We start from the raw sequence: 22,556 nt of genomic DNA, 5'->3' as shown, positions 1-22,556 counted from the left end.
AGCCTTTCACCCACATAGCAAATACTGCAGCGTCAGCCTTTCACCCACATAGCAAATACTGCAGCGTCAGCTTTTCACCCACATCCTTTCACCCACATAGCAAGTACTGCAGCATCAACCTTTCACCCACATAGCAAGAACTGCAGCATCAGCCTTTCACCCACATAGCAAGTACTGCAGCGTCAGCCTTTCACCCACATAGCAAGTACTGCAGTATCAGCCTTTCACCCACATAGCCAATACTGCAGCATCAGCCTTTCACCCACATAGCAAGTACTGCAGCGTCAGCCTTTCACCCACATCCTTTCACCCACATAGCAAGTACTGCAGCGTCAGCCTTTCACTCACATAGCAAGTACTGCAGCGTCAACCTTTCACCTACATAGCAAATACTGCAGCATCAGCCTTTCACTCACATAGCAAGTACTGCAGCGTCAGCCTTTCACCCACATAGCAAATACTGCAGAGTCAGCCTTTCACTCACATAGCAAGTACTGCAGTGTCAGCCTTTCACCCACATAGCAAATACTGCAGCATCAGCCTTTCACCCACATAGCAAATACTGCAGTGTCAGCCTTTCACCCACACAGCAAATACTGCAGCGTCAGCCTTTCACCCACATAGCAAATACTGCAGCATCAGCCTTTCACCCACCTCCTTTCACCCACATAGCAAGTACTGCAGCATCAGCTTTTCACTCACATAGCAAGTACTGCAGCGTCAGCCTTTCACCCACATAGCAAATACTGCAGCGTCAGCCTTTCAACCACACAGTAAATACTGCAGCGTCAGCCTTTCACTCACATAAGAAAGACTGCAGCATCAGCCTTTCACTCACATAGCAAGTACTGCAGCGTCAGCCTTTCACTCGCATAGCAAATACTGCAGCGTCAGCCTTTCACTCACATAGCAAGTACTGTAGCGTCAGCCTTTCACTCACATAGCAAATACTGCAGCGTCAGCCTTTCACCCACATAGCAAATACTGCAGCATCAGCCTTGCACTCACATAGCAAGTACTGCAGCGTCAGCCTTTCATTCACATAGCAAATACTGCAGCGTCAGCCGTTCACTCACATAGCAAGTACTGCAGCATCAGCCTTTCACCCACATAGCAAATACTGCAGCGTCAGCCTTTCATCCACACAGCAAATACTGCAGTTTCAGCCTTTCACCCACATAGCAAATACTGCAGTGTCAGCCTTTCACCCACACAGCAAATACTGCAGCGTCAGCCTTTCACCCACACAGCAAATACTGCAGCATCAGCCTTTCACCCACATAGCAAATACTGCAGCGTCAGCCTTTCACCCACATGGCAAATACTGCAGCATCAGCCTTTCACCCACACAGCAAATACTGCAGTGTCAGCCTTTCACCCACATAGAAAATACTGCCCACATAGCAAATACTGCAGTGTCAGTCTTTCACCCACATAGCAAATACTGCAGCATCAGCATTTCCCTCCAGATAGGAAATACTCCAGCATTAGCCTTTCACTACAGATAGTAAATACTCTGGCATTAGCCTTTTATGCCAGATAGCAAATTCTGCAGCATCAGCCTTTCACTCCAGATAGGAGATACTCCTGCATTAGCCTTTCACCCAAATAGCAAATACTCAGCACCAGTCTTTCATGCCAGATAGCAAATTCTGCAGCGTCAGCCTTTCACTCCAGATAGGAAATCCTCCAGCATTAGCCTTTCACTCCAGATAGGAAATACTCCAGCATTAGCCTTTCACCCAGATAGCAAATATTGCAGCGTCAGCCTTTCACCCAGATAGCAAATACTCCGGCATTAGCCTTTCACCCAGATAGTAAATACGCAAGCATTAGCCTTTCACCCAGAGAGCAAACACTGCAGCATCAGCCTTTCACTCCAGATAGGAAATACTCCAGCATAAACCTTTCACTCCAGATAGTATATACTCCAGAACCAGCCTTTCACCCAGATAGTAAATACTGCAGCATTAGCCTTTCATCCACATAGCAAATACTCCAGCATCAGCCTTTCACCCAGATAGTAAATACTGCAGCATCCGCCTTTCACTCCAGATAGTAAATACTGCAGCGTCAGTATTTCACCCACATAGCAAATACTGCAGTTTCAGCCTTTCACCCACATAGTAAATACTGCAGCATCCGCCTTTCACTCCAGATAGTAAATACTGCAGCGTCAGCCTTTCACCCACACAGCAATTACTGCAGCGTCAGCCTTTCACCCACATCCTTTCACCAACATAGCAAGTACTGCAGCATCAGCCTTTCACCCACATAGCAAGTACTGCAGCGTCAGCCTTTCACCCACATAGCAAGTACTGCAGCGTCAGCCTTTCACCCACATAGCAAATACTGCAGCGTCAGCCTTTCACCCACATAGCAAGTACTGCAGCGTCAGCCTTTCACCCACATCCTTTCACCCACATAGCAAGTACTGCAGCATCAGCCTTTCACTCGCATAGCAAATACTGCAGCGTCAGCCTTTCACTCACATAGCAAGTACTGTAGCGTCAGCCTTTCACTCACATAGCAAATACTGCAGCATCAGCCTTTCACCCACATAGCAAATACTGCAGCATCAGCCTTTCACTCACATAGCAAGTACTGCAGCGTCAGCCTTTCATTCACATAGCAAATACTGCAGCATCAGCCTTTCACTCACATAGCAAGTACTGCAGCGTCAGCCTTTCATTCACATAGCAAATACTGCAGCATCAGCCTTTCACTCACATAGCAAGTACTGCATCGTCAACCTTTCACCTACATAGCAAATACTGCAGCGTCAGCCTTTCACTCACATAGCAAGTACTGCAGCGTCAGCCTTTCACCCACAGAGCAAATACTGCAGAGTCAGCCTTTCACTCACATAGCAAGTACTGCAGCGTCAGCCTTTCAGCCTTTCACCCACATAGCAAGTACTGCAGCGTCAGCCTTTCGCCCACATAGCAAGTACTGCAACGTCAGCCTTTCACCCACATAGCAAGGACTGCAGCGTCAGCCTTTCACCCACATCCTTTCACCCACATAGCAAGTACTGCAGCATCAGCCTTTCACCCACATAGCAAATACTGCAGCATCAGCCTTTCACCCACATAGCAAGTACTGCAGCATCAGCCTTTCACCCACATCCTTTCACCCACATAGCAAGTACTGCAGCGTCAGCCTTTCACTCACATAGCAAGTACTGCAGCGTCAACCTTTCACCTACATTGCAAATACTGCATTGTCAGCCTTTCACTCACATAGCAAGTACTGCAGCGTCAGCCTTTCACCCACATAGCAAATACTGCAGAGTCAGCCTTTCACTCACATAGCAAGTCCTGCAGTGTCAGCCTTTCACCCACATAGCAAATACTGCAGCATCAGCCTTTCACCCACATAGCAAATACTGCAGTGTCAGCCTTTCACCCACACAGCAAATACTGCAGCGTCAGCCTTTCACCCACATAGCAAATACTGCAGCGTCAGCCTTTCACCCACATAGCAAATACTGCAGCGTCAGCCTTTCACCCACATCCTTTCACCCACATAGCAAGTACTGCAGCATCAGCCTTTCACCCACATAGCAAGTACTGCAGCATCAGCCTTTCACCCACATAGCAAGTACTGCAGCGTCAGCCTTTCACCCACATAGCAAGTACTGCAGCATCAGCCTTTCACCCACATAGCAAATACTGCAACATCAGCCTTTCACCCACTTAGCAAGTACTGCAGCGTCAGCCTTTCACCCACATAGCAAGTACTGCAGCGTCAGCCTTTCACTCACATAGCAAGTACTGCAGCGTCAACCTTTCACCTACATAGCAAATACTGCAGCGTCAGCCTTTCACCCACATAGAAAATACTGCCCACATAGCAAATACTGCAGTGTCAGTCTTTCACCCACATAGCAAATACTGCAGCATCAGCATTTCCCTCCAGATAGGAAATACTCCAGCATTAGCCTTTCACTACAGATAGTAAATACTCCAGCACCAGCCTTTCACGCTAGATGGCAAATACTGCAGCATCAGCCTTTCACTACAGATAGGAAATACTCTGGCATTAGCCTTTTATGCCAGATAGCAAATTCTGCAGCGTCTGCCTTTCACTCCAGATAGGAGATACTCCTGCATTACCCTTTCACCCAAATAGCAAATACTCAGCACCAGCCTTTCATGCCAGATAGCAAATTCTGCAGCGTCTGCCTTTCACTCCAGATAGGAAATACTTCAGCATTATGCTTTCACTCCAGAAAGGAAATCCTCCAGCATTAGCCTTTCACTCCAGATAGGAAATACTCCAGCATTAGCCTTTCACCTAGATAGCAAATATTGCAGCGTCAGCCTTTCACTCACATAGCAAGTACTGCAGCGTCAACCTTTCACCTACATAGCAAATACTGCAGCATCAGCCTTTCACTCACATAGCAAGTACTGCAGCGTCAGCCTTTCACCCACATAGCAAATACTGCAACATCAGCCTTTCACCCACTTAGCAAGTACTGCAGCGTCAGCCTTTCACCCACATAGCAAATACTGCAGCGTCAGCCTTTCATCCACATAGCAAATACTGCAGCGTCAGCCTTTCACCCACATCCTTTCACCCACATAGCAAGTACTGCAGCGTCAACCTTTCACCTACATAGCAAATACTGCAGCGTCAGCCTTTCACTCACATAGCAAGTACTGCAGCATCAGCATTTCACCCACATAGCAAATACTGCAGAGTCAGCCTTTCACTCACATATCAAGTACTGCAGCGTCAGCCTTTCAGCCTTTCACCCACATAGCAAGTACTGCAGCGTCGGCCTTTCGCCCACATAGCAAGTACTGCAACGTCAGCCTTTCACCCACATAGCAAGGACTGCAGCATCAGCCTTTCACCCACATAGCAAGTACTGCAGCATCAGCCTTTCACCCACATAGCAAATACTGCAGCGTCAGCCTTTCACCCACATAGCAAGTACTGCAGCGTCAGCCTTTCACCCACATCCTTTCACCCACATTGCAAGTACTGCAGCGTCAGCCTTTCACTCACATAGCAAGTACTGCAGCATCAACCTTTCACCTACATAGCAAATACTGCAGCATCAGCCTTTCACTCACATAACAAGTACTGCAGCGTCAGCCTTTCACCCACATAGCAAATACTGCAGAGTCAGCCTTTCACTCACATAGCAAGTACTGCAGCATCAGCTTTTCAGCCTTTCACCCACATAGCAAGTACTGCAGCATCAGCCTTTCGCCCACATAGCAAGTACTGCAACGTCAGCCTTTCACCCACATAGCAAGTACTGCAGCATCAGCCTTTCACCCACATAGCAAGTACTGCAGCATCAGCCTTTCACCCACATAGCAAGTACTGCAGCATCAGCCTTTCACCCACATAGCAAGTACTGCAGCGTCAGCCTTTCACCCACATAGCAAGTACTGCAGCGTCAGCCTTTCACCCACATCCTTTCACCCACATAGCAAGTACTGCAGCATCAGCCTTTCACTCACATAGCAAGTACTGCAGCGTCAACCTTTCACCTACATAGCAAATACTGCAGCGTCAGCCTTTCACTCACATAGCAAGTACTGCAGCGTCAGCCTTTCACCCACATAGCAAATACTGCAGAGTCAGACTTTCACTCACATAGCAAGTACTGCAGTGTCAGCCTTTCACCCACATAGCAAATACTGCGTCAGCCTTTCACCCACATAGCAAATACTGCAGTGTCAGCCTTTCACCCACACAGCAAATACTGCAGCGTCAGCCTTTCACCCACATAGCAAGTACTGCAGCATCAGCCTTTCACCCACATAGCAAGTACTGCAGCGTCAGCCTTTCACCCACATAGCAAGTACTGCAGCGTTAGCCTTTCAACCACATCCTTTCACCCACATAGCAAGTACTGCAGCGTCAGCCTTTCACTTGCATAGCAAATACTGCAGCGTCAGCCTTTCACTCACATAGCAAGTACTGTAGCGTCAGCCTTTCACTCACATAGCAAATACTGCAGCGTCAGCCTTTCACCCACATAGCAAATACTGCAGCATCAGCCTTTCACTCACATAGCAAGTACTGCAGCGTCAGCCTTTCATTCACATAGCAAATACTGCAGCATCAGCCTTTCACTCACATAGCAAGTACTGCAGCGTCAACCTTTCACCTACATAGCAAATACTGCAGCGTCAGCCTTTCACTCACATAGCAAGTACTGCAGCGTCAGCCTTTCACCCACATAGCAAATACTGCAGAGTCAGCCTTTCACTCACATAGCAAGTACTGCAGCGTCAGCCTTTCAGCCTTTCACCCACATAGCAAGTACTGCAGCGTCAGCCTTTCGCCCACATAGCAAGTACTGCAACGTCAGCCTTTCACCCACATAGCAAGGACTGCAGCGTCAGCCTTTCACCCACATCCTTTCACCCACATAGCAAGTGCTGCAGCATCAGCCTTTCACCCACATAGCAAGTACTGCAGCGTCAGCCTTTCACCCACATAGCAAGTACTGCAGCATCAGCCTTTCACCCACATAGCAAGTACTGCAGCATCAGCCTTTCACCCACATGGCAAGTACTGCAGCGTCAGCCTTTCACCCACATCCTTTCACCCACATAGCAAGTACTGCAGCGTCAGCCTTTCACTCACATAGCAAGTACTGCAGCGTCAACCTTTCACTCACATAGCAAGTACTGCAGCGTCAGCCTTTCACCCACATAGCAAATACTGCAGAGTCAGCCTTTCACTCACATAGCAAGTCCTGCAGTGTCAGCCTTTCACCCACATAGCAAATACTGCAGCGTCAGCCTTTCACCCACATAGCAAATACTGCAGCGTCAGCCTTTCACCCACACAGCAAATACTGCAGCGTCAGCCTTTCACCCACATAGCAAATACTGCAGCGTCAGCCTTTCACCCACATAGCAAATACTGCAGCGTCAGCTTTTCACCCACATCCTTTCACCCACATAGCAAGTACTGCAGCATCAACCTTTCACCCACATAGCAAGAACTGCAGCATCAGCCTTTCACCCACATAGCAAGTACTGCAGCGTCAGCCTTTCACCCACATAGCAAGTACTGCAGTATCAGCATTTCACCCACATAGCCAATACTGCAGCATCAGCCTTTCACCCACATAGCAAGTACTGCAGCGTCAGCCTTTCACCCACATCCTTTCACCCACATAGCAAGTACTGCAGCGTCAGCCTTTCACTCACATAGCAAGTACTGCAGCGTCAACCTTTCACCTACATAGCAAATACTGCAGCATCAGCCTTTCACTCACATAGCAAGTACTGCAGCGTCAGCCTTTCACCCACATAGCAAATACTGCAGAGTCAGCCTTTCACTCACATAGCAAGTACTGCAGTGTCAGCCTTTCACCCACATAGCAAATACTGCAGCATCAGCCTTTCACCCACATAGCAAATACTGCAGTGTCAGCCTTTCACCCACACAGCAAATACTGCAGCGTCAGCCTTTCACCCACATAGCAAATACTGCAGCATCAGCCTTTCACCCACCTCCTTTCACCCACATAGCAAGTACTGCAGCATCAGCTTTTCACTCACATAGCAAGTACTGCAGCGTCAGCCTTTCACCCACATAGCAAATACTGCAGCGTCAGCCTTTCAACCACACAGTAAATACTGCAGCGTCAGCCTTTCACTCACATAAGAAAGACTGCAGCATCAGCCTTTCACTCACATAGCAAGTACTGCAGCGTCAGCCTTTCACTCGCATAGCAAATACTGCAGCGTCAGCCTTTCACTCACATAGCAAGTACTGTAGCGTCAGCCTTTCACTCACATAGCAAATACTGCAGCGTCAGCCTTTCACCCACATAGCAAATACTGCAGCATCAGCCTTGCACTCACATAGCAAGTACTGCAGCGTCAGCCTTTCATTCACATAGCAAATACTGCAGCGTCAGCCGTTCACTCACATAGCAAGTACTGCAGCATCAGCCTTTCACCCACATAGCAAATACTGCAGCGTCAGCCTTTCATCCACACAGCAAATACTGCAGTTTCAGCCTTTCACCCACATAGCAAATACTGCAGTGTCAGCCTTTCACCCACACAGCAAATACTGCAGCGTCAGCCTTTCACCCACACAGCAAATACTGCAGCATCAGCCTTTCACCCACATAGCAAATACTGCAGCGTCAGCCTTTCACCCACATGGCAAATACTGCAGCATCAGCCTTTCACCCACACAGCAAATACTGCAGTGTCAGCCTTTCACCCACATAGAAAATACTGCCCACATAGCAAATACTGCAGTGTCAGTCTTTCACCCACATAGCAAATACTGCAGCATCAGCATTTCCCTCCAGATAGGAAATACTCCAGCATTAGCCTTTCACTACAGATAGTAAATACTCTGGCATTAGCCTTTTATGCCAGATAGCAAATTCTGCAGCATCAGCCTTTCACTCCAGATAGGAGATACTCCTGCATTAGCCTTTCACCCAAATAGCAAATACTCAGCACCAGTCTTTCATGCCAGATAGCAAATTCTGCAGCGTCAGCCTTTCACTCCAGATAGGAAATCCTCCAGCATTAGCCTTTCACTCCAGATAGGAAATACTCCAGCATTAGCCTTTCACCCAGATAGCAAATATTGCAGCGTCAGCCTTTCACCCAGATAGCAAATACTCCGGCATTAGCCTTTCACCCAGATAGTAAATACGCAAGCATTAGCCTTTCACCCAGAGAGCAAACACTGCAGCATCAGCCTTTCACTCCAGATAGGAAATACTCCAGCATAAACCTTTCACTCCAGATAGTATATACTCCAGAACCAGCCTTTCACCCAGATAGTAAATACTGCAGCATTAGCCTTTCATCCACATAGCAAATACTCCAGCATCAGCCTTTCACCCAGATAGTAAATACTGCAGCATCCGCCTTTCACTCCAGATAGTAAATACTGCAGCGTCAGTATTTCACCCACATAGCAAATACTGCAGTTTCAGCCTTTCACCCACATAGTAAATACTGCAGCATCCGCCTTTCACTCCAGATAGTAAATACTGCAGCGTCAGCCTTTCACCCACACAGCAATTACTGCAGCGTCAGCCTTTCACCCACATCCTTTCACCAACATAGCAAGTACTGCAGCATCAGCCTTTCACCCACATAGCAAGTACTGCAGCGTCAGCCTTTCACCCACATAGCAAGTACTGCAGCGTCAGCCTTTCACCCACATAGCAAATACTGCAGCGTCAGCCTTTCACCCACATAGCAAGTACTGCAGCGTCAGCCTTTCACCCACATCCTTTCACCCACATAGCAAGTACTGCAGCATCAGCCTTTCACTCGCATAGCAAATACTGCAGCGTCAGCCTTTCACTCACATAGCAAGTACTGTAGCGTCAGCCTTTCACTCACATAGCAAATACTGCAGCATCAGCCTTTCACCCACATAGCAAATACTGCAGCATCAGCCTTTCACTCACATAGCAAGTACTGCAGCGTCAGCCTTTCATTCACATAGCAAATACTGCAGCATCAGCCTTTCACTCACATAGCAAGTACTGCAGCGTCAGCCTTTCATTCACATAGCAAATACTGCAGCATCAGCCTTTCACTCACATAGCAAGTACTGCATCGTCAACCTTTCACCTACATAGCAAATACTGCAGCGTCAGCCTTTCACTCACATAGCAAGTACTGCAGCGTCAGCCTTTCACCCACAGAGCAAATACTGCAGAGTCAGCCTTTCACTCACATAGCAAGTACTGCAGCGTCAGCCTTTCAGCCTTTCACCCACATAGCAAGTACTGCAGCGTCAGCCTTTCGCCCACATAGCAAGTACTGCAACGTCAGCCTTTCACCCACATAGCAAGGACTGCAGCGTCAGCCTTTCACCCACATCCTTTCACCCACATAGCAAGTACTGCAGCATCAGCCTTTCACCCACATAGCAAATACTGCAGCATCAGCCTTTCACCCACATAGCAAGTACTGCAGCATCAGCCTTTCACCCACATCCTTTCACCCACATAGCAAGTACTGCAGCGTCAGCCTTTCACTCACATAGCAAGTACTGCAGCGTCAACCTTTCACCTACATTGCAAATACTGCATTGTCAGCCTTTCACTCACATAGCAAGTACTGCAGCGTCAGCCTTTCACCCACATAGCAAATACTGCAGAGTCAGCCTTTCACTCACATAGCAAGTCCTGCAGTGTCAGCCTTTCACCCACATAGCAAATACTGCAGCATCAGCCTTTCACCCACATAGCAAATACTGCAGTGTCAGCCTTTCACCCACACAGCAAATACTGCAGCGTCAGCCTTTCACCCACATAGCAAATACTGCAGCGTCAGCCTTTCACCCACATAGCAAATACTGCAGCGTCAGCCTTTCACCCACATCCTTTCACCCACATAGCAAGTACTGCAGCATCAGCCTTTCACCCACATAGCAAGTACTGCAGCATCAGCCTTTCACCCACATAGCAAGTACTGCAGCGTCAGCCTTTCACCCACATAGCAAGTACTGCAGCATCAGCCTTTCACCCACATAGCAAATACTGCAACATCAGCCTTTCACCCACTTAGCAAGTACTGCAGCGTCAGCCTTTCACCCACATAGCAAGTACTGCAGCGTCAGCCTTTCACTCACATAGCAAGTACTGCAGCGTCAACCTTTCACCTACATAGCAAATACTGCAGTGTCAGCCTTTCACCCACACAGCAAATACTGCAGCGTCAGCCTTTCACCCACATAGCAAATACTGTAGCGTCAGCCTTTCACCCACATGGCAAATACTGCAGCATCAGCCTTTCACCCACACAGCAAATACTGCAGTGTCAGCCTTTCACCCACATAGAAAATACTGCCCACATAGCAAATACTGCAGTGTCAGTCTTTCACCCACATAGCAAATACTGCAGCATCAGCATTTCCCTCCAGATAGGAAATACTCCAGCATTAGCCTTTCACTACAGATAGTAAATACTCCAGCACCAGCCTTTCACGCTAGATGGCAAATACTGCAGCATCAGCCTTTCACTACAGATAGGAAATACTCTGGCATTAGCCTTTTATGCCAGATAGCAAATTCTGCAGCGTCTGCCTTTCACTCCAGATAGGAAATACTTCAGCATTATGCTTTCACTCCAGAAAGGAAATCCTCCAGCATTAGCCTTTCACTCCAGATAGGAAATACTCCAGCATTAGCCTTTCACCTAGATAGCAAATACTGCAGCGTCAGCCTTTCACTCACTTAGCAAGTACTGCAGTGTCAGCCTTTCACCCACATAGCAAATACTGCAGCGTCAGCCTTTCACCCACATAGCAAATACTGCAGCATCAGCCTTTCACCCACATAGCAAATACTGCAGCGTCAGCCTTTCACCTACATCCTTTCACCCACATAGCAAGTACTGCAGCATCAGCTTTTCACTCATAGCAAGTACTGCAGCATCAGCCTTTCACCCACATAGCAAATACTGCAGCATCAGCCTTTCACCCACATAGCAAATACTGCAGTGTCAGCCTTTCACCCACATAGCAAGTACTGCAGCGTCAGCCTTTCACCCACATAGCAAGTACTGCAGCGTCAGCCTTTCACCCACATAGAAAATACTGCAGCGTCAGCCTTTCACTCACTTAGCAAGTACTGCAGTGTCAGCCTTTCACCCACATAGCAAATACTGCAGTGTCAGCCTTTCACCCACACAGCAAATACTGCAGCATCAGCCTTTCACCCACATAGCAAATACTGCAGCGTCAGCCTTTCATCTACATCCTTTCACCCACATAGCAAGTACTGCAGCATCAGCTTTTCACTCATAGCAAGTACTGCAGCATCAGCCTTTCACCCACATAGCAAATACTGCAGCATCAGCCTTTCACCCACATAGCAAATACTGCAGTGTCAGCCTTTCACCCACATAGCAAGTACTGCAGCGTCAGCCTTTCACCCACATAGCAAGTACTGCAGCGTCAACCTTTCACCCACATAGAAAATACTGCAGCATCAGCCTTTCATCCACACAGCAAATACTGTAGTGTCAGCCTTTCACCCACACAGTAAATACTGCAGCGTCAGCCTTTCACCCACACAGCAAATACTGCAGCGTCAGCCTTTCAACCACACAGTAAATACTGCAGCATCAGCCTTTCACTCACATAAGAAAGACTGCAGCATCAGCCTTTCACTCACATAGCAAGTACTGCAGCGTCAGCCTTTCACTCGCATAGCAAATACTGCAGCATCAGCCTTTTACTCACATAGCAAGTACTGTAGCGTCAGCCTTTCACTCACATAGCAAATACTGCAGCATCAGCCTTTCACCCACATAGCAAATACTGCAACGTCAGCCTTTCACCCACATAGCAAATACTGCAGCGTCAGCCTTTCATCTGCACAGCAAATACTGCAGTGTCAGCCTTTCACCCACACAGCAATCGGCTCCACCCCGCTGGCCTGCTGGCTGGGAGGGACTTTATAAGCTCACTTTGAACAGAAGCAGTTGTCAGTCAACTGCTTGCACTGGGAGTTTGTGCTGCTGCTCCTGTTACCAGTTTTTGACCTTTACTGAGAATCCTCATTTTGGTTTTTAAATCCTGTTGCTGTGGCTGCTTGCAGCACCCTCTCCAGTCTGCTTTTGCCTTCTGCCCTGCTCCTATGGGCTCCCCACCTTGCACCCTGCCTGTTATTCAACTTTTCCTTGATTTCCAGCTTTTGACTTCTGATACCTTTTAAGACATTCAGTTCTTAACTGATATCTTTTCTGCCTTTCTGTAAACACCCTGTTTTCTGTAAGCATTACTGCTTCACAGACTTGTTTTGTTTCTGCCTTGCTTTTCTCTCTGCAAACCCAGCCTTTTGAAGTTTTCTTGTTTGTTCCTTGCCCGCGATATTTATCGACTTCAGCCCATAGTTCTAGTGCCTGTTCTTAATTACTCTGAGTTTCCTGAATCCCTCGTATTTGCTATTTTGGCAGCAACCTATCTTGCCTTAGTCCTTTGCTTTGTATATACTGATATTCCTGTCTATGCTTTGTACTTTGTTTCTCTGTCCTGTCCGGTACCTGGTTATTTCTTTCTACGCTGCTTTCTACCTGTAATACATCATGGTCCACTGTTGTGCCTCCGCTTTGAATCTGTTTACAATGTGACCCCTGGGTTGGTCTCCGTTCAGATCAGATAAGGGAAAGACTTCTGTTGCCTTCACGTAGTCCGTTGAAGTCTTTCTTACCTGCCTCAGTATATGGCCTCCAGTTTTACCCTTGCACTAAGTACAACAGTTCTTCGGCACGCCTAACTCATGACGCTGCTGTATGACCGTTGTTACGAGTAATCTGCTGGTACCGATCCCAAGGGCGTTCCTTAATCCCTGGAGACCCCTTATCATATTCCAGTACACCCTTTATTCTGATCAATCCGTGTTGCCCAGTGGACTTGCTTGTCTTTGCCTTTTCTCTGTCTCTTTGTTTACAGCCATCTTCTGCCCCTGCAGTTCAAGTGAATACCTATTTCAACTCGGATCAGCTTGGTATGTACTCTGCTTCTGTTATACGCTGGCATTGCCTCGGGAATCTCCCCTAATCTACAGTGCATGCTGTGCGATGGCGCCTTTGCCCTGTGCTCCCCGGCCAGACTATTGACAAAATACTCCAGCAGGAGCAGCCTTTCACCCAGATAGCAAATACTGCAGAGTCAGCCTTTCACTTCAGATCGGAAATACTCCAGCATTAGCCATTCATCTAGATAGTAAACTCTCTCAGCATCAGCATTCCACCCAGATAGTAAATACTGCAGCATTAGCCTTTCACCCAGATAGTAAATACTGCATCAGCCTTTCATTCCAGATCGGAAATACTCCAGCATCAGCCTGGCACTCCAGATAGTAAATACTCCAGTATCAGCCTGTCACTCCAGATAGTAAATACTCCAGTATCAGTCTGTCACTCCAGATAGTAAATACTCCAGCATCAGCATTCCACCCAGATAGTAAATACTCCAGCACCAGCCTCTCAACCAAATAGTAAATACTCCAGAATAAGCCATTTATCCAGATAGTAAATATGCCAGCATCAGCCTTTCACCCAGATAGTAAATACTCAAGCATTAGCCATTTATCCAAATTATAAATACTCCAGCATCAGCCTTTCACCCAGATAGTCACTGCTCCAGCATCAGCCTTTCACTCCAGATAGTAAATACTTCACAATTAGCCATTTATCCAGATAGTAAATACTTCAGAATCAGCCTTTCACCCAGATAGTAAATACTCCAGAATCAACCTTTCACTCAGATAGTAAATACTGTGGCCCTTCATGTTTTTCTAGCACAGGAGCCTAAGTGAAAGTTTATTCTTTCTGAGTTTTGTGTACTGTAAGTTCTGATACCCTTGCATCAGGGCTCTAGAAGTTTTTTAGGATCATAGATTATGTACAGGGTTTGAGATGGGGTTTGAGACAGGCTCAGGGTTGTTTTGGTCTATCGAGTGTGCCTTGGATTTCTCCTGCCGCTCCAGGGAATTCTGTGATTCTGCAGTGAGCCCAAGATTCCTAAAACTGTAGCCAACATGTAAACTTCTTACCTAAAGTGCAGGTCCTTGAAGGAGAACTGTGTCTCGATGATGCCAGTGGTCTTGACTCGAGATCGCAAGACGTCCTGCTCGTTGGGGAGGTAGGTCGGGGTGGTGATCCGGTCCAGCTCGTTCAAGTAGCTGTGGGAGTAACACGATGAGACTGGGGTTCAGCTGCAGCCTGGTAAAAGACAGGGTTCTAGGGGAGTCCCTCCTCCCCCCTCTTCATACAGAGGATGAGGTTCTAATGATGGCCTTGTGGTCACCCATGGAGAGCAGGTCACCCGCTTGGGAGATGGTCAGTGAGAAGAGGTAGGAACAGTGCTCGCCTGGAGGTAGAAGGTATTACTTTTGATACAAAGAAGCACCGTTACTTTGCAGGGGGTGGGGGTGGTGGGGAGGGTTGGCAGTTGCACTTTTCTCCATTTTCTTTAACGCTGTCATGGATAGTTTATTTGTTTACCCCAGAGAGAAGCTTCTAGAACACTCCTCTCATGCTTGAATATTTTTCCATGAAAATGATTAGGAAGGAGGTCCCCATTTTGGCAGGACCCATAGAGAAGAACGTTGTTGTCCCTGACATTACCAGGCTCATGTGAAAAGGAACACGGTCCGCCAGTGGGACCCCCACATTGGGCGTGTGTCCGGCCACATGGGATTGTGGGTACTCTGCTAGGCTTGGAGATCTGGGAGTCTTGTTGTCATCACCCTCGTACTCGTCGACACCTGCCACATGGTAACAGTAGCGCATGACAACCCCCCTCTCCCCCCGTGGACCATCCTGAGTCCCTGGCTAGAGCAGGATTTGAGGGTTCTCAGTACCTAAAGATAAAGTGATGATGGCAAGATCAGAAGAACAGGGTGGTGGGGACGAGTCTTAAGACTGGGGCAGCTGGAAGTGGGGCACATGTGCAGAAGTGGTGGGCAGCTAGAGAGGCAGACTTGGAGTAGAACTTATGTGGACCTTTGTTTATTTCTGCCACCTCTAGAAAGGAGTTACTCCAGCCATGTTCTTCACCGATAGCATGCTCAATATGGCCCCCCAAAGTCTTACTGAAGTGTGAGCAACAGAGTTGAGTTTGATCTGTTTTGCCCCTGGTGCTGGGATACGCTGTTCTTGCTCTCCCCCACCCCCCTCTGTGCCGAGAAGAAGATTGTCAACAAAACTGCTACAAATCTCTCATTAGCACTAAAAGAACATCGCTGCATTTCAATATCTCGATACTTGCTTGATAACTTCTCGAGGGAGCTGGACCTGTATCTCTTGTTTCGGGATTGGGATATCTCTAGAGTTTCAGCTTGGATGGATTTGCCTTTTGTTTCTTGTGTCTGAGCGCCTCATTGCTGTTTGCTCCGCTTCGGTTGGGCAGTAATGGTCTGTCGAGAACTTCAGTGGCAAGCTTCTGATTGGTTCTTGGGCTGGCTTTGAGTCTCAGCATTGGATGCTCACCCTTTTTCAGTTTCATCTCTTGACTGTGTTTCCATCCCTAATTCCATGTCCTCTCTTCATCTGTAGTTGCAGAACCTTCCCTGTGTGAATAGATTTTACAGGAGGACCATGTTTGCGAGCAGATTCTGCGCCTGGCAGTTTTATTCTCACCCAATCTCTGATCTGCAGCATGGATTGCCTTGTAGACTTTTGCCTGGATTTGTCTGACTCTGAATAGTACATCTGTGATGCCCGCGGTTTCATGCTCTGACACTTTGGGAACCTAGACTCGAGCTAGTGCAGAGCACCCCCTGTGAGGCTGCATCCATTGAAATGGGTTGATGTTGGCGAATGAGTTGTGATTAGTCTGTGCACTCTGACAGAGCCGAGAGCTGTATCTAGGCCATCGTGTCTGGAGAACGCAACTAACTAAGCAGCCCCTTTTTATGAACTAGTTGGCTCTTTCAACACCGCCATCTTTCTGGGGATGATGCAGTGTGGCTTTGGTAAGGGTGCTGTGTTGTGCGATGCAGGACCGCAGGAGATGCTGGCCAATTGAATGAAGCATGTTGTACTACGCTCATGCGGTGTGTCGTTTAAGAACCGAGGATCAGACCCTCCGTGGCAAAGTCTGTGTAGGCTAAGGGCGCGGTGTTGTGCAACGCAGGACCGCAGGATATGCTGGCCGATTGAATATAGCACGTTATGCCATGCCCACGCAGTATATCCTTTAAGAACCGAGGATCAGACCCTCTGTGGCAAAGCCAACGTCGGCTAAGGGCCTTGTGTTGTGCGACGCAGGTGTATGGCGACAAAGGGGTTGCAGCCCAGAGTACGAGTATGCTGTGCAGCTGTCAACCATCACCAACCATATGGTAAGAAAGGTGCAGGCAGGGGGAGCAGCCATTACTGCTCTCTACTTAACTGCTCTGTCCTCGCGCATATTCCATTTAAAATGCTTGTATCAACGTACACTCTCTCCACGCACCAATTTAGGCTTCCTCTCTCACGTTTGCTTTACTTTGTGTTCGCTACTGTCTCTTTTGCGTTTCTCTTCCCTCCAGGTGTGTTGTTCCTGTGCAGTTACTCTCTGCTCTGTTTTGCCCTTTAGGCTTTTCCCCCTCTAGGTTCCTCCCCCTGTGTATACTGCTGGCTTATTTTTGATTCTACTTGCATTCTGCTTGTTGAGCCCCCTAGGTCCCTCCCTATGTAGGGTCCACCTCTGTGTTTACTGTTGGTTATTGTTGGTGCCCACCAGGCCTCTCGCCCTTCTAGACGTCCGCCTCTGCTTGTCTGTGTGGCCACCTGGGCTACTGTTGGTTGTTGTTCACTTGCCCCCCTCTCTCTAGTCCCGCTGTCCCCAGTTGACTGCCTCCTCTGCCCTTTCCCCTGCGTGTTCATTCCCACTGTTGAGCCCACGTGCTTATGCTTCTCTGTTGCATTCCTTACTGGGACCCGCCTCTGTGTTGCCCCTCCCCCTGCTGTGTCACCACCCGATGCATCCTGTGTGGCGTAGTTCTGTGCTGTGCTTCCTCTCCTCTCTCTTCTCCCTCTCATTTCTACCCACACCCCTCTATGGTTCTCTCAGTCTCACCCATCTTCTCTATCTCCTATTCTGTTCCTCTCATGAAGTCTGGAAGGAAGAAGTTCACGAAGGAAATGGGTGAGTATCAGAGGACAAAGAGTGGAATTGGGAAGATTTATAAAGAGGCTGTTGGAGTAGTCCAGCCTTGAGAGGACCAAAACTCTGGAGACAATGAGATTCTGGGGGAAAGTGGGGAAGGGAAGAATACCTCTGAAGAGGTGCACCTGATAGTTTGACTTCTTAGAGACGTCCGAGATGTGAGGAGAAAAGGAGAGTGTGGAGTTGAAGATGACCCCGAGGTTTTTAGCTTCACAGGTAGGAGTAGGAAGAGGGCCAAGGGAGACCAGCCAGAGAGTGACAGGGTAGGAGAGAGCGGGTGTGCAGATGAGGAGAATCTCAGTCCTACTGGCATTAAGGCAGAGGTCATTGGTGTCACATCACTCCTGGATAGTGGACAGACAGTCTGGAATGTGAGAAGGAGTAGAGACGGCCGAAGGGAGCCTGAAAGAGAGCTGGGTGAATTTCGCATAACACTGAAAGTTGGAGCAGAGATGCGGTGAGCAAGAGGTGCCAGGTATTGGGTGAAGAGCCAGGGAGAAAGGTTAAACCCCTGGGGTACACCACAGGTAGAGAGAGAGAGATAGAAGAGAGGAAGTCCCCAGCTGCACCTGCATCTTTTCAAAATGCATTCTTTGTTGACCCTCCCAGTTAAGGTTTCTGCTCCCTTGCCTGGTGAGGTTTCTTCTACTTTTAGGGCCCGATTCATGGAATTTCTTGCATGGTGCAAGGTGACGTGTTACTGCTGAGACAAACCCTGATTCATGGAACTGTGCACAGTTCCATGAATCAGGGGTTCTGTGGCCAGTGGTACAAAGTCACTTTTCAGCAGTGCAAAACATTCCATGACTCGGGCTCTTAGTGTATGTCCATCTGACGTGCCTGTTTTCCCGTATTGTGACACCTTCCTGTTGTCTCCTCAATGGCCCAGAATGGATTTGTTCCTCTTCAAGGCTGCCGTCTTTGCAGGAAGCGGTCTCTCCTGTCTTGGTATTCTGCTTCTTGCGCAGAATTCTAGCCAATGAATGGCTTTGCTGGACTTCACATCAAATGGCTTTTCTGTTCTATTAACTCCTTGCACAAGAACATCCCTTTCATTAGCTGCTGAGCTAAGCAGACGATGGCTGTCCAATGCCCTTTGGCCTCCTGGGCCAGTGCACTCTTTGTCTTGAGGAGTCCAAGGCTGTGCTGTCCAGTGAATCAATGGAAGCCTCGGGCATTGGCTTCCGCTGGCGCCTCGGGCTTGAGGTAACCGTGGTGCATCATGAATCGTGGCTCGCCGTTGGTGCCAGGTGGACCTTTCAATTCTGACTTGTGGCCACTGTTAAAAGTTTGTTCCATAATGATCAGAATTGGACTAGAGCTTCTGTTTATTTCCGTAATTCTCAAGACTGCCACAATGGTCCACTCCCCATCCTACCAGATACTGGGTGATCTGATCCCCACTGTTTCCTCCCCTGGATGCTAGGTCCCCACACCCTGCATTCCCCACCTCACCTGAGACTGGGTGATCTGATCCCCAATTTCCTCCCTAATACCCAGGTCCTCACACCCTGCACTCCTCACCTGAGACTGGGTGATCTGATCCCCAGTTTCCTCCCCAGTTTCCTCCCCTGGATGCTAGGTCCTCACACCCTCCACTCCCCACCTAACCCGAGACTGGGTGATCTGATCCCCAGTTTCCTCCGCTGGATTCTAGATCCTCACACCCTCCATTCCCCACCTCACCTGAGACTGGGTGATCTGATCCCTAGTTTCCTCCCCCAAATGCTAGGTCGTCACACCCTGCATTCCCCACCTCACCTGAGACTGGGTGATCTGATCCCCACTGTTTACCCTCCTGGATGCTAGGTCCTCACACCCTGCACTCCCCACCTCAGACTGGGTGATCTTATCCCCGTTTTCTCCCCTGGATGCTAGGTCCTCACACCCTCCACTCCCCATCCTACCTGAGACTTGGTGACCTGATCCCCAGTTTTCTCCCTGGATGCCAGGTCCTCACACTCTCCACCCCCCACCTCACCTGAGACTGGGTGATCTGATCCCCGTTTTCTCCACTGGATGCTAGGTCCTCACACCCTCCACCCCCCACCTCACCTGAGACTGGGTGATCTGATCCCCACTGTTTCCTCGCCTGGATGCTAGGTCCTCACAGCCTGGATGCTAGGTCCTCACACCCTCAACTCCACACCTCACCTGAGACTGGGTGATCTGATCCCCATTTTCTCCCCTGGATGCTAGGTCCTCACACCCTCCACTCCCCACCTCACCTGAGACTGGGTGATCTGATCCCCATTTTCTCCCCTGGATGCTAGGTCCTCACACCCTCCACTCCTCACCTCACCTGAGACTGGGTGATCTGATCCCCAGTTTCCTCCCTTGGATGTTAGGTCCTCACACCCTCCACTCCCCATCTCACCTGAGACTGGGTGATCTGACCCCAGCGTTTCCTCCCTTGGTTGCTAGGTCTTCACACCCTCCACTCCCCCACCTCAACTGAGACTGGGTGATCTGATCCCCACTTTCCTCCCCTGGATGCTAGGTCTTCACACCCTCCACTCCCCACCTTACCTGAGACTGGGTGATCTGATCCCCAGTTTCCTCCCCTGGATGCTAGGTCCTCACACCCTCCACTCCCCACCTTACCTGAGACTGGGTGATCTGATCCCCAGGTTCCTGCCCTGGATGCTAGGTCCTCACACCCTCCAATCCCCACCTCTCCTGAGACTGGGTGATCTGATACCCAGTTTCCTCCCTTGGATGCTAGATCCTCACACCCTCCATTCCCCACCTCACTTGAGACTGGGTGATCTTATCCCCATTTCCTCCCCTGGATGCTAGGTCCTCATACCCTCCACTCCCCACCTCACCTGAGACTGGGTGATCTGATCCCCCGTTTCCTCCCCCAAATGCTAGGTCGTCACACCCTGCATTCCCCACCTCACCTGAGACTGGGTGATCTGATCCCCACTGTTTACCCTCCTGGATGCTAGGTCCTCACACCCTGCACTCCCCACCTCACCTCAGACTGGGTGATCTTATCCCCGTTTTCTCCCCTGGATGCTAGGTCCTCACACCCTCCACTCCCCATCCTACCTGAGACTTGGTGACCTGATTCCCAGTTTTCTCTCTAATACCCAGGTCCTCACACCCTGCAATCCTCACCTGAGACTAGGTGATCTGATCCCCAGTTTCCTCCCCTGGATGCTAGGTCCTCACACCCTCCACTCCCCACCTTACCTGAGACTGGGTGATCTGATCCCCAGTTTCCTCCCCTGGGTGCTAGGTCCTCACACCCTCCATTCCCAACCCTACCTGAGACTGGGTGATCTGATCCTCACTGTTTCCTCCCCTGGATGCTAGGTTCTCACAGCCTGCATTCCCCACCTCACCTGAGACTGGGTGATCTAATCCCCAGTGTTTCCTCCCCTGGATGCAAGGTCCTCACACCCTGCACTCCCCATCTCACCTCAGACTAGGTGATCTGATCCCCAGTTTCCTCCCCTGGATGCTGGGTCCTCACACCCTCCACTCCCCACCTTACCTGAGACTGGCTGATCTGATCCCCAGTTTCCTCCCCTGGATGCTAAGCCCTCATACCCACCACTCCCCCACCTCACCTGAGACTGGGTTATCTGATCCCAGTTTCCTCCCATGGATGCTAGGTCCTCCCACCCTCCATCAATCACCTCACGTGAGACTGGGTGATCTGATCCCCAGTTTCCTCCCCTGGATCCTAGGCCCTCACACCCTGCACTCCCCCACCTCACTTGAGACTGGGTGATCTTATCCCCATTTCCTCCCCTGGATGCTAGGTCCTCATACCCTCTACTCCCCACCTCACCTGAGACTGGGTGATCTGATCCCCCATTTCCTCCCCCAAATGCTAGGTCGTCACACCCTGCATTCCCCACCTCACCTGAGACTGGGTGATCTGATCCCCACTGTTTACCCTCCTGGATGCTAGGTCCTCACACCCTGCACTCCCCACCTCACCTCAGACTGGGTGATCTTATCCCCGTTTTCTCCCCTGGATGCTAGGTCCTCACACCCTCCACTCCCCATCCTACCTGAGACTTGGTGACCTGATTCCCAGTTTTCTCTCTAATACCCAGGTCCTCACACCCTGCAATCCTCACCTCAGACTGGGTGATCTTATCCCCGTTTTCTCCCCTGGATGCTAGGTCCTCACACCCTGCACTCCCCACCTTACCTGAGACTGGGTGATCTGATCCCCAGTTTCCTCCCCTGGATGCTAGGTCCTCACACCCTCCACTCCCCACCTTACCTGAGACTGGGTGATCTGATCCCCAGTTTCCTCCCCTGGGTGCTAGGTCCTCACACCCTCCATTCCCAACCCTACCTGAGACTGGGTGATCTGATCCTCACTGTTTCCTCCCCTGGATGCTAGGTCCTCACAGCCTGCATTCCCCACCTCACCTGAGACTGGGTGATCTAATCCCCAGTGTTTCCTCCCCTGGATGCAAGGTCCTCACACCCTGCACTCCCCATCTCACCCCAGACTAGGTGATCTGATCCCCAGTTTCCTCCCCTGGATGCTGGGTCCTCACACCCTCCACTCCCCACCTTACCTGAGACTGGCTGATCTGATCCCCAGTTTCCTCCCATGGATGCTAGGTCCTCCCACCCTCCATCAATCACCTCACGTGAGACTGGGTGATCTGATCCCCAGTTTCCTCCCCTGGATCCTAGGCCCTCACACCCTGCACTCCCCCACCTCACCTGAGACTGGGTGATCTTATCCCCATTTCCTCCCCTGGATGCTAGGTCCTCATACCCTCCACTCCCCACCTCACCTGAGACTGGGTGATCTGATCCCCAGTTTCCTCCCTTGGATGTTAGGTCTTCACACCCTCCACTCCCCACCTTACCTGAGACTTGGTGACCTGATCCCCAGTTTTCTCCCTGGATGCCAGGTCCTCACACTCTCCACCCCC

The 22,556-nt window shown here is 49.6% G+C and overlaps 1 protein-coding gene across 1 annotated transcript in view; it reads right to left on the bottom strand.

Annotated features, from left to right (window-relative positions):
- Positions 1-22,556, bottom strand: part of GNAT2 (G protein subunit alpha transducin 2) — a 220,771-nt gene that overhangs the window by 52,282 nt on the left and 145,933 nt on the right. The window contains exon 5 of the mRNA XM_069632997.1: positions 14,540-14,668. Coding sequence (XP_069489098.1) covers positions 14,540-14,668 — 129 coding nt within the window. The remainder of the gene's footprint in view (positions 1-14,539; positions 14,669-22,556) is intronic.

Source organism: Ambystoma mexicanum, chromosome 13, assembly GCF_040938575.1.
Source record: "Ambystoma mexicanum isolate Mex_15411 chromosome 13, UKY_AmexF1_1, whole genome shotgun sequence".
Classification (NCBI taxonomy): Eukaryota; Metazoa; Chordata; class Amphibia; order Caudata; family Ambystomatidae; genus Ambystoma; species Ambystoma mexicanum.
Note: the sequence above shows the minus strand (reverse complement) of the source record. Positions and strands in the feature narration are given on the sequence as shown.